At 30.2% G+C, this 19,377-nt stretch overlaps 3 protein-coding genes across 4 annotated transcripts; 1 reads left to right on the top strand and 2 right to left on the bottom strand.

Annotated features, from left to right (window-relative positions):
* Positions 1–420: 420 nt before the first annotated feature.
* Ago3 (Argonaute 3) lies at positions 421–10,644 on the bottom strand. Of its 2 annotated transcripts, XM_083098200.1 has the most exons (13): positions 10,488–10,644; positions 9,805–10,028; positions 6,549–6,898; positions 6,291–6,464; positions 5,740–5,938; positions 5,280–5,593; positions 4,913–5,180; positions 4,461–4,814; positions 4,119–4,369; positions 3,726–3,876; positions 3,439–3,639; positions 3,150–3,341; positions 421–3,028 (listed from the first exon to the last, which is right to left on the bottom strand). In XM_083098200.1, the coding sequence occupies exons 3-13, from the start codon at positions 6,863–6,865 to the stop codon at positions 2,690–2,692; spliced, it is 2,760 nt and encodes a 919-aa protein (XP_082954326.1). In that variant the 5' UTR covers positions 6,866–6,898; positions 9,805–10,028; positions 10,488–10,644; the 3' UTR covers positions 421–2,689. The 2 variants fall into 2 exon arrangements, with proteins under 2 accessions (XP_082954326.1, XP_082954327.1); XM_083098201.1 differs by lacking the exon at positions 10,488–10,644 and having other exon boundaries at positions 9,805–10,037.
* Positions 9,717–13,522, top strand: LOC145971009 (queuosine 5'-phosphate N-glycosylase/hydrolase-like). Its single transcript, XM_083098202.1, has 2 exons — positions 9,717–10,344; positions 10,551–13,522. Exon 2 carries the CDS (start codon positions 11,621–11,623, stop codon positions 12,635–12,637), a length of 1,017 nt encoding a protein of 338 aa, XP_082954328.1. The 5' UTR covers positions 9,717–10,344; positions 10,551–11,620; the 3' UTR covers positions 12,638–13,522.
* A 635-nt stretch (positions 13,523–14,157) lies between these two features.
* Positions 14,158–18,857, bottom strand: Cpsf5 (cleavage and polyadenylation specificity factor subunit 5). Its single transcript, XM_083098203.1, has 6 exons — positions 18,576–18,857; positions 16,016–16,216; positions 15,685–15,748; positions 14,612–14,777; positions 14,410–14,524; positions 14,158–14,329 (listed from the first exon to the last, which is right to left on the bottom strand). The coding sequence occupies exons 1-6, from the start codon at positions 18,692–18,694 to the stop codon at positions 14,308–14,310; spliced, it is 687 nt and encodes a 228-aa protein (XP_082954329.1). The 5' UTR covers positions 18,695–18,857; the 3' UTR covers positions 14,158–14,307.
* Between the last annotated feature and the right edge of the window lie 520 nt (positions 18,858–19,377).

The following is a 19,377-nucleotide window of genomic DNA, read 5'->3' as shown; positions in this document are numbered from 1 at the left end:
CGTAAGCGCGTCTCGAATAAGGCTCGAGCTCGAGGCAGAGGGGGAGAGAGAGAGAGAGAGAGAACGCGATCCACGCGACGAAATCTGAATTCTGAATCCGAACGTCCTCGTGTGACAAATGACTCTCATTTGTCCATGGACGGCGCGGACTGAAATAAGAGGTCCGACTCGAGAATGCGCGATGTTTACCAACGCTATTCCAGTCTGTGTATTAGTCCCCGCGGGGGAAAGGGGGAGGGGTGATGTGTGCCGACGAGTCGGGTGCTCGGTTCTTTTAGGGTTAGGGTGGACGCCGCGAAGGACGCGGTCAAAGTACGCTCGAGATGCTACAAATAAGCGCGATCCGATCTTTCGCGGAGTCGACTTGTTTTATAATGGCACTCGGTGTCTTTCGAATTGTCGATTGAATTAGATGGACTATTGGGATATTTACAAGAAAAGTATATTTTTACAGCTTGTCGAATTTTATCTTAACATGTATATATGAGACGTACATATATGTGTATATGTATATAAAATATAATTTCCTTAGTACTTATCGATACGTGAAAATGCTTTCCATGGAAATTTTATGTAACTATGATAAACTAAAACACTTGTCATTAACATTGTTTGCGGAGATTCTTCGTTTCTATCTCTCTAAAAAAAAAAATTGTATCAAATTCTGATAGACTTTTGGCTAATACATAATAAATAAATGTATAAAATAATTTTGCAATATTCGTTGTTATAAATTTCAACCAACAAAATATATAGAAAGTTTCACAATTTAAGACACTTGAAATTCTTAAAGCATATAGAAAAAAAATTCTTTCTCCAATGAAATAAAATATATATTTGATACATTTTCTTTGTGTAATATTTTTATGTTAAAACGTACCAGAGTTATAAAAACTTTGTTATAATATATATAATCATATGATTTTATATATTATAAATATAATATACGTGTAAAAAAATGAGAATATTGAAATATATGGAAAATTACAATGTGAATTTTGTATATATGAATGTCTTTTTTTTCTTAAGTCTTAGATAAACCTCGTTATATGTTAATAAAATTAACTCTATTTTTTCCACATTGTAACAATCGCACATCAAAAAATTCTATTTCACACACTTTCCATTCAGTTTTTAAAATTTTTTTCAACAGAATAATTTAATCCACATGCCATAAATATTCTTGTTGCGCTTGAAAATAATTTTTCTCATATTGTGCGTTTAAGACTAAAGAAATTTGTTTACATAATTAAAAGTAATAAAAACTTAAAAATGATGGTTAAAGAATTAATGCTAAAAATGCTATTTAAATGTATCATTTTGAAGAATAGCTTAGTAAATAATGCTAGTGAGGAATAGCAAAAGAATTACATAGAAAATATGAAGATAAAGCAAGATTCCCTTTTTTTAAATGTATAAAATTGTCATGTTAATATTACACAGTTTTCTATAAATATATCACTAGAAAATGTGTGTTATGTATTGTTCTCTCCTTTAAAAAATGCATATATAAAATACACATTCAAAATATCAATAAAAATTTAATACCTCACACGAGAATATAAAAAAAATATTATAGCATTGAAGAGAAACTTTTCTTTCAATCTCACAGAGAGATTATTTTGGCGCCTATTAAAAATAAATATGCATAAACTTGCATAAAAAATAGATTCTCAAGCGTTACATACTGAAAAATTGTGTATTTAGTTTTAAAAGTAAACTATGGAAATTACATTAAATATACATTTACTTAAGTTACAAACAATAGTAGAGAAATAGTAACAATCATATTATTAATTTACGAGATCATATATTACCCTTTCGAATGCTTTCTAAGAATTAAAAAAGAAAAAATTTAAGTTAATTAAATTCTCTCACACAGAGGTAGGCTATTGATTATTACAGCCTTTATTTTAATACTGATTATTATTTAATGATAATTGTGCAAGGTTCTAACAAGACTATAAAATAAGTAGAAACTAAAAAAATCAGATTCTTGTATTAGACGTTTCACTTGATTGCAATGTGTGCGAACTCGTCTAATTTTCGGTTGAACAAGGATAATTTCACAAGTGTTGCAATTCTTAAATGAAACGTGCTTTATACAAGTACAAAGCAACAAAAAACAAATATAAATATCTTTTATTCTATAAAATATTTTAGTATTATAGTCTCTTTGTATGTAAAAAAAAAAAATAAAGAACAAAAGTGAGAAATTTAGAATGTACACTATCTATGTATGTAATAAACTATACATTGTTTGAGAGCAGCAAAATTTGCATTGGTATTCACCCGAGTGCCAAATGCAAAAGTTACTTTCCAGGTTAATACAAATGCAAATGTTACTTTGTTATCATTAATTGTACTCTATAGTTGACTATGTATAAAAAAAAATCTACGTATAGAGACAATTTCATTCCAAGTTCATTATTTGTAATATATTTGGTAATAGTCTTATTATTGTCTCTCATAACTTTGGTTATTCTTTTGTTGTATTCAATGGTTTGGTCACGATTGATGATTGACATAAACTTTGGTGTAGAGAAACATAATCAAATAATTCATATAACATTCTATCATCCTTCTAAATGTTTTCCTACTTTTGTACTCGATTTAAGGGGAAATAAAGAGGAAAAAAAATCTAGTGCGAATGAAAAAAATAATCAAATGGAATATAGGCGAGGAAGAGTTACAGATAAAACAAGATATCTGAAAGGGAACGATGCGGTTCGGCTTGAATATTTTGGCCCACTAGGTATACGAGCTTATGCGCGTATTGACAAGGAGCGGGCACGCGAATCGTACCAGGCCAATTATAATACAAGTGACAGAGTTTATACGTGAGTCGTTGCATGTGGTCAGTCTCCATATTGGACGAATCATGAATAACAACGTAATGAGTGGGTGTTACCGTACCCTGTCGTACACTTTGCGGTACGAGATAAAAATCGTAATAATTTCGTCTCGTTATGTAAGAATCAACAATGGTACCCGCCGCGGGATTGTCTAAACCCCGCGAATTGCCTCTCTAAAAATGAAGAATGTCAACTTGTATATCAATTATCAAAATATTAATTGTTAAACTTATCACTAATACGGAATGCATATGTTTCGTCATCCTATAAAGTGAATTATTACGTAATACTCACGTCTCTGATAAACAATCGTGTATTGATACGTTTTTGAACTATTATTACACTAAGTTGCGGTTTATAATTCGGTTCAATGCGATTAAACGTCATCATTAGTTGCTTCACTTCATATTTTTCGACATAATCTAGATCACCGTCGCCAACTCCATCGCGATATATAATTATACGCTCCGGACTACACCCGTTATGCTGAACAACATTGTACAGTACATTCATCATTTTAACAAATCATCAATAGAAAGATTTTAGTACATTTGAAAGATACAGAAAAATTAACATTAATTACCTTTTGATATGCATTGATAGCTGAAGTAAGGCACACCTGTAGCATATCCACCAACTCTTGCTTAGAAGCCTGCATACAGATTCTACTGTGCCATTTGCTTAATTGAGTATCTAAACTTGCAACAAATCCTGCAACACTTTTCTTTGCACCCCCTCCTACACCAGCATGATAGACATCTATACCACATACCATGCAATTTTTCTGTTTCACAGTAACATCAAGAATCAAAAATGTAAAAATAATGTATAATGTATAAATGTGATAAAGTACAAGGTTTTTCTACGTACCAGTGGCATATTTACAGTCCAAAGTGCACCTCCTAATTTACAATTGATTTGAAGTGCAATTTTTTCTGTGACACTTTTCAATTTTGGAGGCTTGGCAATTGTTTTTGAAATAATAACTTGCGATGATACAGCTCTTTGCACGCAACATAATCTGAAAATAAATATACCAGACTAGAAAAACATACTTTTCCACTTTAAACTTTACTGTCATTTCAGTTATTACACAAGCAAATGAAAATTACAATATGCAGTGTTTTCTACATGCTACATCTCTCTCTCTCCCTCAATTCTTGTTCAATAATAGAAAATTTTTATATTATATATTTGCATATAAAATGATAAATACAATAAAATCATTAAATAAATAAAAAAGAAAAAGAGAAATCAACTTACTTTTTAATAGCAGAATATCGATCAGTGCGATTAGTCGGAAATACAATGACTATTAATTCGACATTATTATTGATGCTCTTTTGAATGTCTTGTAGATAAGTCTCTGTTCTATCATCTCTTATACAAATCTTTCGTGCATTGTTCATTCGCATTCCAATCGTTTTTACAACTTTGTTCAGCATCTCTAAGAAATCTGCTACACATTTCTCATCTCTCTTACAATATATAATATCCCAATTGGTCAAATTGGGCTAAAACACCAAATGGTTTGTGTTCTTACTTAAAATCATTTGCTATATAATTTAACTTTTGAATTCTTGATTTTTTCTCTAATATACTTACAGCACGTAATACAGTACTTTTTACTGCAGTGGCACTCCAATCTCCGGGTTTTTCTATCGTCAGTTGACATGTTTTGTTATTCCCAAAACGTATCACTTCAGGATCGAGACGTCTCGCGGTAAATTGAACTATGTCGTTGTTTAAATGTAAACCCCATTCTGATAATAATTCTTGGGTAACCTTATTTTTTTCTACCTCCTCTATAAATCGTCTAATGACATTCCTACGGTGATCGGGCAACGATTTCGTAATTGCGCTCAAATCTTTCATTATATAGTGATTGGAGCGAATACTATCTGTGAGACCCACAGCATAGCTCAATTCCGGTACCAGAAGAATTACTCTTTCCTCCTTCTATTGTATTCAAACGATTTTTGGCAATGGCAAATTTCAAGTAACACGATATTATATCAACAATAGAGCATGCAGTGAAAATGCATAAAATGACGAACCTCGCCAGTCGATGTTCTAATCGTAGCACGATGCACTAAAAGCGGTTGCTCTTTGTCTTCGATTTCTATGTTCCAATGTACCTTATAATAATCGATTAGGGATATTTCCTCGCCATTTTTGGAGAACACATATTCTGGTGATTTATCCCATGCAATATCATCTATACGATATGTCTTATTATTATATCGTGTTAATACACTTGTACCAACTATCTCATTCACTACAGCATCTCTATAATCGGACTGTCCTTTACGAATAATCTCAGTTCTGCAAAGTGATCACACAGAATAAAATTATTCACACAATTACGATATAATGTTATATATATATAAAATAATGCTGAAAAGAATTACATATGAGACTCACATTAAATCTCGTATAGTTTCTGTTCGCATTACTCGATGCTTAGAATCTAAACATAATTTTAAACCACCCTCGTATTCGTTAATGGCAGTCACGTAACCAGGCCACACTTCTAATCGATGTTGATTTAATTTTTGCGCACCATTTGGATTAAAATTTTGTCGACCAATACGAACTAAACTAAGGGCACGCATAACACGATTAATCAAAATATTGAAGAATTGTACATTTTCACTCATGGATTGTTTCTTTTTATAAATGATACTAAGAGTTATTCGGGATCCATCCATTGGATGTTCCGAATAATAGTTTGTGACCTGAAATTTTTGACAATATTACGCATTATATAATATAAAGCATACATGTATATTAAATAATGTATGTATACACGTATATTAAACATGTATATTAAATAAAGCATACATGTAAATTAAACAATTTTAATTATAGAGTTTAAACTTACATCTTGTGGCAGTTTTTGTGGTAAATAAAGAATCATCCCATCAAATGTTTTTGTTCGCCCTAAAGTATTGGAATGTTGATTGAGTAATTTACGGCGTAATCCTATTGAATCTATATCTGGAAAATATTTAACTTCATACTGGAACAGACCTTTCCCAGGTTCTAATTTCAGGTCTATATAATTGGCGAATATTTCTATTCTAAAAAAGATAATTCTTATGTAAAAAATGTTGCTATTATTAAATTATAATAACATATCTCCATTGATATATATAATAGCTTTTCAATGTGATTTTATTTTTATGATTAAAAATTAAATAAATATTCTAAACAAGTGTCATATTGTCCATTTTTGAAATTTAACTATCTAGTGTAACTCGTACAACTAAAATTTGTTTCAAAAGTTTTCTATGTAAATCAAAGATGGTTACGAGTATGTATATATACGAGTATGTATATATATGATAAGGTATACGAGTATGTATATATATGATGTAGATGCGTGTTCTTAACATATAATTTAAACATATAAAATTAAAAATCACAAATTACTTTGTTCCACTTTTGCCTTGTCGACATACTGGCGCGGTATCTTCGGAAGGATATACATCGGATGTAGATGGATTGTCATACACCGAAATATTAGATAATTTTCCTAAAACTCCTGTGGAATCTTCCCTTTCAGTAGACATACTTGTTCGTGCAGAGGCAATTGATTCATCAGGGCTAAAAAGAGCATAATTATCATAGTTATAAATTTGTGTATTCATAAATATAATTCACATATTACGTAATTTATCACACACTCACTTGAATCTTTTTGACAAGCCTAAGAGAGAGGCTCGTCCCATTGCTTGTGTAGGGATGGATTCTGATCCATTACCCATTTGCATTGATTTTAACAAACTACTTAATTGACCTCGTCCACGACCTGCACTAGTACTTGAGGCAAATGAACTTTGAGATGCCTCGAATGATCTAGTTGGTTCACTAGATGAACAACTAGGTGTTTCTACAGAATGGGACAATGCTTCAGATCGGGCACGTTCCGCTTTTGTTGTTTCTTTCATCATTTGCAATAATAAAGAACCACGTCCCTTCCCGGGAATGGATTTTTTATCATCCATTTTTGCTTGAAATGTATGTATATCTTGCGCAATCTGTAGAATGAATAACATTTTTTAAATGTCTATCAAAGCTATCACTACTATCACAAAATAGTATTCGATTATTTTATTTACTATTCAAATATACTATTTTACTATTTATTTCTAAATAACTAGGAAAACTTTGAGATATAAATAACTTTTACAAAAGAAAATAATATACATATAATAATATGTGAAAAATTTCAAATTGTGTATGACTAACAATATCTCAATCTTTGAGTACTAGAATGGAATATGCAATTTTCTTAAATAACTAATGTGGATTTACAAATTAATTAACTTTAAAATATTGATCACAAAGAATTGCACTGAAATTTTGAACCAATACTCAAAATAATAAAATAATCCAAGAAAATTTTGCCAAGAGAATGAAATGATTTACCTTGATTATCATAAAAATATTCCCTTGTAATATTACCTTGATTATATCGTTAAAATATAATGACTGATTGATTATATCGTTAAAATATAATGGCTGATTGACTAATCATATAGTACAAAAGAAACAAAGATTTTTTTTCTGATCAATCAAACTACCATATTCAAATATATTTTCACATACATACAATAATCTTAGTATATAATCTCTTATAATCTTAAATAAATTGTTGCTTATGGATTTTAGTTAAGAGTTTTCGCACTACTCTGATTTTCTATTTTTAATTAAAATAGTTAAAAATACATTTTATATATACATGGCATTTACATGGCAGATTATCGATACAATACAATGGAATCTTTTTAAATTTTTTAATTTAAAATATTTTTTTTCTTATAAATTTTAATATCATCCATTCATATTTTGATTAACTCGTATTCCCTCTATACATAATTATAATGGATAAATCATGTAACGACAAAAAATTGTTAAATGGCGTAATTTATTTTTGAGTATTCTTCTCTCTTTTTCTCTAGCAATTTAAGTCAATTTAAGAGTAATCAACAGTAATTGATTAAATCATTAAAAATAATTAATTTTAATCGAACCATTATTTATTAAACTCTCAAGCGTAAACACTAATGCGATTTTAGCCAAAAATGACGGCCAAATAACCAGAAATGCATTTTATATGACTCGTGTGTGTGTGTGTGTATGTGTGTGTGTGTGTATTTTGTTTTTATATTAAAAATCTAAAGTAATCTTAAAATGATGTGTAACCACTTCATTGATTGAACAAAATTTTAACATCTCACCTAAGGTAATCTTAAAAAATGTAAAAACGGATATAAATGCAAGCTTATATATAGATTGATTAAGATGCAAAAATTTTCGATATTTCCAATTGATTTTGTCACTTTTGAGCAAAAGGAATCTTATCCTATCAATAAGAAGTCTAATCGTATAATATTCAAATTCTTTCATTTAGAAGTTCTTTAAAGTAAACATTCCCACAACTTCAAGAGATGTAATCTGATACTTGTATATGATACATATGTATCTTCTGTGCCTTTAAAATTCTTAGAAAGAACGTGTGTAAAATGTATTTTCTTTTTTACGTAACCGGATCGCTAAAGCCATATGACTCGATTACAACTAAAAGAAAAAAAAATCGGTATCAAATTTTCCTCACTGTATCAGCAAAAAGCATTCTGTGATTTCTTCATTGCACTTTGGCTAAATCAGGATCATAATATCATGATTGTGATAAATAAATGTGCATTTGTTACATTATACGTCGGAAAAAATTAGTTTTTCGCATATTATTCATGTTTAATAATATACATAATTATTAATAATATATATTTAACTTTTTTCGATTTCTGATTTAATATAATAAATAATTGTAAATCTTCATCAATTGTAACAAATGATAAATTCTCGCTGGAAATTTAAAGCACGTGTAGGTTGAATTATATATTTAATTATTGACGCCTGAGAAAAATTATTTTATTATTAGCGCAAATAAAACTATGTAAATTCTCGCTCCTAATATCGCAATTTATATGTATATCGTGATCAATAAAATAAGAACCTTAAAGTTATAAACTTCTAATTAATCGCGAATTTTCTATTGTCAATAACTAAAACAATTTCGACAGTTTAAATTTGATCATCGCGACCATGATAACTTTTATAAAGTTTTTATAGAGAAACAGATATGGAATATGGAAAATCAAAGTTAAAAAAAGAGAATGTGTATAAAAGAGAATGCGCGTTGCTCGTAAAAAACGATAGATATCCTTTAAAAAAAAACAAGAAAAACAAAAGGAGAAATATTTGTGAAACATCAAAACTATGCAGGAACCGATATAGCTCTAACAAGCTGCGCGCAAATATTTATCAATGTTTTCGTTAATCGTAATGATAATATCGTGTGTGTATATATATAGAGGTCCACAAAAGCATTCTTTCCAAGTTATAAATCATCAAAAGTTGTACGTTAACGAAAAAAATTTCAATTATTATTTTGCTCAAAGATCATTCTTTTATAAAATCGGATATATGTATTATTGAAGTACGTAAGGAAATATATAATTTTCTATATAAAACTAACTACATAAAACTTTCACGGTAACATATGATATAAAAAAAGCAATTTTCTCTTAATATGCACACGAAACATTTCCATGCATATAAAAACACAATTTTTTACTTTATATATGCAATGAAGGGAAGGCTATAATTATACTCTTTGCATGGTTTTATAATTGCAACAGAGAGAAGACTGTCAAAATGTTCGATGTGGACGTAAAAATTTACGAAAACGTACATATATCTTCGCTACAACATTCTTGGAAACAAGTTAGATTAATAACCCGCAGAGATCTTGTTTCTACCAAAAAATAACACGATCGGAGATTGAAATCTCAAACATGGTGGATCGTTCGTTAACCTCTCGCAAAAATACTGACGCAAGCGAATACATAGCGTGCGAATTAGACAAAAGATTGCTCACTTGAAGATTTCCGGTAACGAGGTTCCAGGATCCAACGTTCCCTTCCGAGGATACTGCACTCTTCCTTGTCAAATTCCGTCCACTATGGGATCGCGACCCGCACTCCTTTAAGTCTTTTGATCCAGTGTTGTCTCAGTGGTTCTCAGAGACGCTCTTCCTCGCGCATGCGCGTTGAACGTAGCCTTATCGAAGTAGCAAATTTGTGGGAAAAAGGGCTCTCTATTCTAAGAACAAAATGAAATTTGAAGATAAAAGGAAATATCCATCGAGATAATTGCAAAATTTTTCATAGATCTGCAATATGTGTCGTTTCCCTTAATTAAATAATTATAGTATTGAAAATGGAATAAATATTAAGATTTTTTCATGCTTAAAAGGACCAAAGTTCAAACAAAGGATAAACGCGTCCGATCCCGTCCACAGTTGGCAGCGAACTCTCGCGAGGGTTTATCAAAAGAAGCGGAGGATCAAAGTGGTATTGTTCTCACGATTAGGCTGTATTCCGAAATTCACTGCTATTATTGGAAATCTATAATTCACGTACGTATATTGTAAAATTTTCAATACTGTCAAATTTCGAAACGCAACCTTGAAAACGCTCTTACTCGCGTGTGCGTAGTGACAATAAAATTCAGGAATGCATGCATACGACAAATATTGTCTTTGTTGATCTTTTCTCTTACCTTTCGAAGATCGTAAAGACAAATTATTTTCTTTTACTCATTTTTTTCTGTATTCATTTTCAGTGTATCAGTTGTTGGTTGGATTGATTTAATCTTTATTCTTAACACTGGTTGGCATCACATAAGTTCGAAGAAGAAGAAGAAAATAACCTCTCAAACAGAGAGATAATACTGTGTTTTTTTTTTTAATTTTCGTAAAAGAAAAGGCTTTGGCAGCGTCATCCAACATCGTAACTCTTACAATGTCGCCATCTTATGGAACACATAATAGGCTATTTGTAGTATATTAGTTCTGTCGATTACAGATAAAAATTTAAGTTTTTTTTTAAATTCCGTAAAGATATATATATATATATATATATATATATATATAATAATTATTATTATTGTTATTATTATTATTATTATTATTATTGTCACCGACAAGATACTATTACAGATGGCTAGAATAAGTTTTTATGGGTCCGGAGATAATTACTTCCGGAGAAGATTAATAACATTACCGGCTGTTTTGATTGCATTGAAAATAATTAATCATGCGATTTTTTTAGCTCATCCAAATATTGTTTTATTATCGAAAATATATAAATCATACGTAGCTGTCTCAAAAATAACAATTTCTGTAAGATCATCGGTCTTTAATAATATCTCGTCGGCATTATTATACAAATAATCTTTTATGCAATCATCCATAGAAGTCAAATGGATCTGACCGGAGATAATTATGGAATGTTGACACAAAACAAAAATAAGTCATTTGTCGCTATTCTATTACAGATCTTGATGCAATGTCATTACATCGTACTTGTAATTCTAAATAATAATTATATGTATTATTGCGACAACATTATCGATGCTCCACAAACAAACCGATATCTTTCATGATATCTTATCTGTTATTAACATATGAGAAAAAAAGAAGATTGTATTTTTTTAGTTGCACAAGACATCGTCGTATCTTCCATCATCTCAGTCAAGTGTTGATGATGTAATGCTTTACTAAAGCGCGCAATCGACCAGTTTTAGCGGACGCCTGGCGCTCCAGTTTGAAACGGCCGTTTTAACGAAACAGTTATCTCGCAGTTGTTCAGATACAGTTTGAAAGGCAATCAAGCCGGTAAGATTTATTCATCATGGTTCTGATGCCGAAAGAGTCCGCCAAGTTAGTCGCCGGCTTGGCGAAGGACGTGTTCATCGAGAAGAAAGGCGTGAAGAGATTGGCGTTGGCGGTCCTCGACGGTATCAAGACACATAAAATTCGCACGGGTAATTTCTCGCAAATCAAATTTCACCCCAAGCCTGACGATCCCAGGGCGGCGGATTGGATATTCGTCCTGGATACGTTGAACTTTTCATTCTGGACCGAGACCGGCGCCAAGAAGTGGAAGGTCGACGGGGAAACCGGATACTTTGCGTTTTGCGCCGCCGTCAAAAGAGCCATCGACGAAGGGAAGCCGATGTGGGATCCCAAGTATTACTCGCGAATAACGCAGCAGGACGCCGAGGTCATTTTCCGAGGCGACGACGGTGAGACTGACATTCCGCTCGTGCAAAACAGAGTCAAGAATCTGCACGAGGCTGGCAAGGTTTTGCTGGATAAATATCGGGGTACATTCGCGGAATGTATCAGGTCGTGCGGCGGTTCAGCGGAGAAGCTACTCAAGCTGATCGTCGACGAATTCGAGTCGTACCGGGACGAGGCCGATTACGAGGGTCACAGGATTAGCATCTACAAGAGGGCTCAGATACTGATAGGCGATATATGGGCCTGCTTCGAGGGACGCGGGCTCGGTGAATTCCACGATATAGATAGTATTGCGATGTTCGCCGATTACCGTATCCCCCAGGTTCTTGTACACTTTGGTGCTATGCGCTACAGCGATTCCCTCGCAAGCAAACTTGAATCCGACGTACCGTTGAAGCAGGGTGACAGGGAGGAGGTTGAGATTCGTGCCTGCTCGATCGAGGCGGTCGAGCAAGTTTGCGACGAGGTACGGAGATTGATCGTGGCCGATCCGAAATTGGATTTAAACCCGACGACGGCTGTCAACGCGATCGTCACCGATCATTTCTTATGGGATTACCGACGAGAGCACGCTCAAGAATTGGAGTGTATTCCATTTCATAAAACTAGAACTGTGTACTATTAGAAACCACATAATATTGGATATCAGAACCATTAAACTCTATACTCTGGAACAAGCTATTGTTAAATTATATGGCCTATTTCTCGAGAAATTATAGAAAACAATTTATGTCTTTCCAATACACAGTATATTTTCATTTGATAGGAAGATAGTGGAATATTAACAAGCTTACGCAAAAGGTTTATGTGAAAAACGAATTACATTTCCTGTTTTGTATGACTTATTAGCAGATTAGCTAATCAGATGCTTGTTTTAATTAAAATATAATTCCATCATTAGGGCACAAAAATATTAACTGATTGAAAAAATATAATAAATTTGAATTCCTATATATACACATAATATTACAATTTAATTATATTTTTTTTAGATTTTGTACATTTGTAAACAAAAAGAAAAAATAAGACTAAAATCTAATAAAAGTCATTGTATGTCTAATCTAAAATAATCTCCTTAAAATATTATATGACAAAAAATGTAATAGATATTAACAAAGAATGATTATCGATTAAACAAATTTAATTTTTGATAAAATATAAAAGATATAAAAAATGTATATATCACAATAAAATGTTATAGAAAACAAAAAAATATACAATTAAAAGAATAGACTTATCTCAGCGAGATTTTTAATTTTGACAAAATGCGCATGTATGCACACACATGTTACTTAATATAAGATACATTACATTTTTTTAATATAAATAAAATATATTTGTATATTAAAGGCGAAAAATGTAATATTAATTTTGTTATCTCTTGAAAGTATATTTTTAATATACAAAAAACAATAAAGTTTATAAACCATTGTAATAAAAAATAAATAATTTTATACATATATGTAAAACCTTTCTTTGTGATTTTATAAATAAATATAATTAAACAATATTTTATATATTTTTTTAAATATAAAAATAAAAACTAAAATATGGAAAGTGTGTTGCTATTTTTTGTCTCAATTTTTTTTAACCTATGTGTCTGAGAATTGAAATATAATTAAATTTTATTCAAAGCAATATCAATGATATTTAAAATTATCTTATATTAAATATTATCTTTAATGAAGCCATTCAATTATCAAAAAAATGAGACTGATTTATTAAAAGGTATGTTTTTTATCACAATAGAAATAAAATTCATTAATACTATATAACATAATTTTGGGAAATATTAGCAGAACTTATTTTTAGAAAATATATATTGCTTGGCTTGTAATGTCTTATAATATAATAGTGTTACTAGAGTTTTATAAACCATCATAAGAATTTTAGATAAATTATTCTACAATTGTTACATATTTTGATAAGTTATATAATCACATATTTAGAAATAAATTTAATATTTCAAAATTGAGAAAATTGTATGTGTCAGACTATATATCATCATATCTATCATGACATTCTATCATATACCTCTCATTGTATTATTTTAAAAAGATTAAAAAAAAATACATTTAAATATAAAGGTTGATAAAATGGTATTATATATATAGATGGGTTACATAAATACTACTTAAAACATAGTTTCATTCTCGCAATGCAATGCGTATATTGTACATACATAAGTCAAGTAACACATCCATCATCTCATACATACATACATTTATCAAATTTGTAGTAGATTTTGTTAAATTAAACAAAATATTTCAAATTGGTTTTTCTCTAATTCTAACTTTACATATAGATGAAATTAAATCTGAAACATAAATAAAAACCATTTTACAAAATTATGTTTTTACATTCTTGTACAATATAAAGCAGATTATTTAAATTTACCTGCACAGTGATTGTGGCAAAGATGAAATTATGGGACCGTAACCTTGTGAGTTGTCATACAATTCAAATAATGGTGCAGCAACTAATTTGTAATTCTTTGGTACAGCAAACAAAGCTAAACATATGAAGAAAATTTAATTAAATGCACTCACGAAATCAAAATCAATTTCAATCAATAAATTTTCCCGAATTATTGTTATACCTTTTTCTTGCAGCTGTACCAGGAATAATCTCTTGTGTTCTTTTGGTTTTGTGATATGTGGCGGTACATATGGATACTGAGGTGGCTCAAAGTTTGGACGCCACCAGTTTCCAATTGTATCTTCTATGACCCATTCCTGCTTTACTCCATCCTGCCGTCCAAAAGTCTAGAAATCAATCCCGTTTGTCGTTTGATACTATACTTTACTGAATTTTAAATAAACTATAAAATAAAATACATTCTTCTTCGGTCAGTCCACTAAGAACATGGTTGCATATATTACATTTCGAGACATTACTCGATTTACGACGAGTACACTTAATAGTATCGATTCTAACAATGCTCAAATTTACCGGCGATTAATATATATTAAGTTTTTTTTTGTTTTAAATCCAAAATTGATATCTTGGTATTTCTCAAAAACATGTACGTTTCTTTTCTCCTATGATATTTATATATGAACACCTACTTAAATGAAACAATTGCTATTTATATACTAGTAGTTTTGATCAAGATTATGGCAGAGATTACAATCTCAAGTTTGTCTTACAATTTAACAATTGCGAATGAATTTGTAATGAATCTCCTTTTAGATATTGATTTTTTTCGCAATGAGATTCTAAGCCCTTTGATATATGGTCAATTTTCTTATAGCTTACAAATTTCAAGAAAAATTTGCTACATTTGCTACATTTGTATACAGTCTTCTTGTGATTATTTTACATTCTTCTATTTTTTTGTCTCTTCTCTGTTTCTCTGTGCTAACACATACACAATGAAAATAAGAACAATGTTCTTAGCCAACCAGATACATTAAATAACGAGCGGTTTTTTCATGAATTATCAACATTAGTGTCCGGGCATGCAGCACACTAAAAGTACAAAATATTATAAGAATAAAAGAATAAGCCCACATATGGAGCTACAGGCCCGGTTACATAAGTTCTACAAACGATTGCAGGATTTATACAATAATGATGCTATTTATAAAGACAATGTTACAATCTAACGATATGAAAGTGCCACTCCTAGCCAGCCTGTAAGGCAGCGTAAGACGTCGTGCTAACTGTTACCTCTGTAAGGAGCCGTTTTAGGCCCTCTACCTCATCTTCTCCTGTATTGAGTTCTCCGCCAGGCCTGAAACAATAAGAAAAGATATTTTAAATTTAACATTATTATTATTATCCCGTCAATGTTTATGTAATGTACATATATATATTGTAAGAAAAATGAAATAAAAAAATAGAAAAATTAAACAAATACAAAACTATATACATTTTCTTTTTAGGCATGTTAAAACATATTTTAGTTTTATTTTATTTGTTTCAAAATGTCTGCTTCTACATTTGTGCAATTTATTTGCCACACATTGTTATAATTTTATGTAGTATTCTCGGAACTTACAATTTGAAGAATGTTGTGCCGAGTTGCAGAAGGAGAACGTGTGGCAATCCGTGCTCATGTACCAGTAGGACGCCTTCTACGCTTCTCCGCATGCCAATTTTGTCGAATTCATCTCTCATACGCTGAAATCTCGCTGGTACTGATGGATCTTTCTCGAAGAGTGGCTCTTTTGTTCCAAATGTATAGTTTGTCAAAGGATATCTATGATAAATGAGTTGTATTCTTTTGTTAGGCTCTTATATGTTTAACTTAATCCATAAAAATCCAGTTTCTTCAAATACAACTTGATGCAGTATTACAATATTCAATTATCAAAATTATATAAGTACAAAAAATGTAACAATTTAAATAAGTTGTCTTTCTACTTTAATAAGTAGTAATACAATAATAATTTTCACATTTAAATGTAAATAATTTTTACTCTACTGATTTAAGCAACAGATGGAATATATATAGATATTTAAGATGATAAAATAAAATCAGTTAAATTATCAAAAAGAGCCTTTATTATTATCAAATAGAATTTTTCATTGATTTAATTAATGCTCGTTTTTTCTGATTATAATTTCAAATATATTTTTGTTAATAAATGTACATTGCATTAAATGTGCAAAATTTTGTAATGAAATATTATCATTCTTTACTCAAAATTTTAATACAATAAAATTTTTAATCTACTCTTTTTCTTTCTTTACATATTTAATAGTAATTTCTGATTCTCTGACTTATGCTACAATTTAAACGTAATTATAAAACATAAAGCGAAATATGCTGTGTGCAATGTATAATATACATGTATAACATTTATATGCTTCATATGAATATAAGCTTAATGAATATAGGCTTAATGAATATAGCTTATTTGAATAACCTTTCATAACATTTTCGCTTTATGTTAAATCTTTACACACGCATATATAAAAAATTTTTACAGTGATATATTTAAAGTTTTGGATTTACTTTTACATGTGGTACAATCAAATTAATTATACAGCAAATATAATTTCTTGTATCATTACAATCACACTTTTATAGTAGTTTTAAAAAATAACAATTAGATAAATATCGATTGATACTCTGCTAAAGATTCTTACATTTTAACATAATTTTTTTCATGTTTATTTTTCTTGTAACTATTTTGTAAAATTATATAATTTGGTTCTATGTAATTAATAATTTCTTCAAATTTTTTCAATATAATTTATAATATATTTGTAATATGATGATTGTAATGATATATATTGCATGTGAGGTTTAAAAAAGATAATAAAATGAAAATTTTTATGATGAAAGAGAATAAATAAAAAATAGCTATTAATATTTGATAAAAATGTAAATGCAAAAATCCCTCTGCATGTTACTGAAATACATTGATATACATATATATATTTGTAAATATATATTTCACACAATATAGTTATGACTTAAACCATTGCAATTGCAACATTATAGATAGACATATAATCATTTAACAAAAATGACCACTTATATGGCATTTCATTTATAATGTTACATAAATTTCATACACAACTGTGTTTAAGGAGCTTTTTCATTGCCTTTCATTGCCTTCTTATAATAAATTAGCCAGAATAACCACAATATACATATTACTCGCTATCTTAAAATATAAAATAAACCTAAATATATATATATAGATATAAACTACCTGACACAAGGTAGTACATATACACATATACATATAATACATATATATATATATTATATTTTACATGAAGTATAGAATGCAAGAGTGAAATAATGGGAAAAATATATATGGGATTTTCTTAGCATCAAATATCGCTAATTGTACAAACTTAGAAAACAGCTTTGTCATTCAATTTATCATAGTTTCATTATTCAATTTAGAGTGCACAAGATCTTAAAATATTCTGCATTTTAATCGAAATCAAAAGCAAGACACAATAGAAATTTCTTTTATCATCGCACGCATATTAAGAATCGGTAATCAATTTATATTATGGTTGCAAAAGATAACCAAGGACAATAGTACAAACATTGTGTGAAAAGAAATAAAACTTGACATGTACGAATCAAAATATTGATACAGTAGGAACAGTAGCTCTTGCGAATAAGATACATGTACTATGAATCTTAAAAATTGACAATTTTAGACAAATAATACTGTGTCTAACACAAATTGTGCGCATAATACAATTATGCGTAAACTTCACAAGTCAATTTTCAATTCTCTTACTAATTCGTGGGAAAAGAACACTCATCAATTCTCTTTATTAATTCATAATACATTTATACAATAATAAATAAAATGCGTAGAATCGCATATAAAAATATTAGACACGAATTGTCGGGAATCTTGGGATCTCGGCAAAAAAAAATAAAAAAAGGTAAACAGCCGCTTGACGATTATTCATCGCGCAAAATACAACAGAACGTTTTTAAAAAGAGCGTAATTTTAATTATTATAAATGGGCTTATAATCGCGCTCTATCGACCGGTCCTATAGAGGAAAGAGGCAGTTTAGACATATCAATTCTGGAAATATAGCGTAAAGTATGTCGCATATTATACGGTCACTTACAAATTTACAGTCCTGTTAATGGTGACCGACGGATTCTGCACCACCTTTCCCTCGAACGAGCTGTTGCTCGCTCGTCGTGGCCATCCGCTGCCCTTGACTTGATTCGTCGCCATCGCCATTTTCGTTCCCTACGCGAACCGCTCGCCGAATAACCAAACCAGCAGCAATGGACGCGAGTTCGCGAGTGTCGTCGCCGATGCAATTCGTATTAAGTTAGCCGGAAATTTTTCAGCCAACCAAAAATCTCCTTATGGAATCGTTTGTATCTCGTATGAAGATGTTTGAAGTGTGATTAAAAACGTTTGTGAGTAATTAGAATAATTATAAAAAATTAATCATTTTTACAGTATGTAGTTAGCCAACATAACTAAATATTAAAAATTCTCCTTATGAATCGTTTGTATTTCGTATGAAGAGTTTTGAAGTATAATTAAAAAGGTTTGTGAGTCATTCGTTTAATTTTAATTAAATTTTTTTATATTGTGAAGTTAGCCGGAAGCTATATAAAATGGACGCCGTCCTGTGATTGGTCGATTTGCTTATGGTAAATACTAAAATTTTCCCATGTGTACTGACTTTAAGTGTAAGCAAAACGAGCAAATTTATCTCTTTTGTAACTTTTAATCCATGACTAATTTATTATTAATTCCGCATAATCGCATAATATATCATGGATCGTGGATAAGCGTAGATAATTGAAATATGTTTGAAAGACGAAATGTCTTTACGTTACGATTTCTTCTGTGCGTTGACTGAAGTTTAATTTTACGTACGGAGTTAAATTTACGATCTATACTTAAAG

This window comes from Camponotus vicinus, unplaced genomic scaffold (genome assembly GCF_025532165.1).
Source record: "Camponotus vicinus isolate PSW18456_S1 unplaced genomic scaffold, iyCamVici1.0 SCAF_4, whole genome shotgun sequence".
In the NCBI taxonomy this organism is placed as follows: Eukaryota; Metazoa; Arthropoda; class Insecta; order Hymenoptera; family Formicidae; genus Camponotus; species Camponotus vicinus.
The sequence above is the reverse complement of the archived record's forward strand: the minus strand, read 5'-3'. Positions and strand labels throughout refer to the sequence as shown.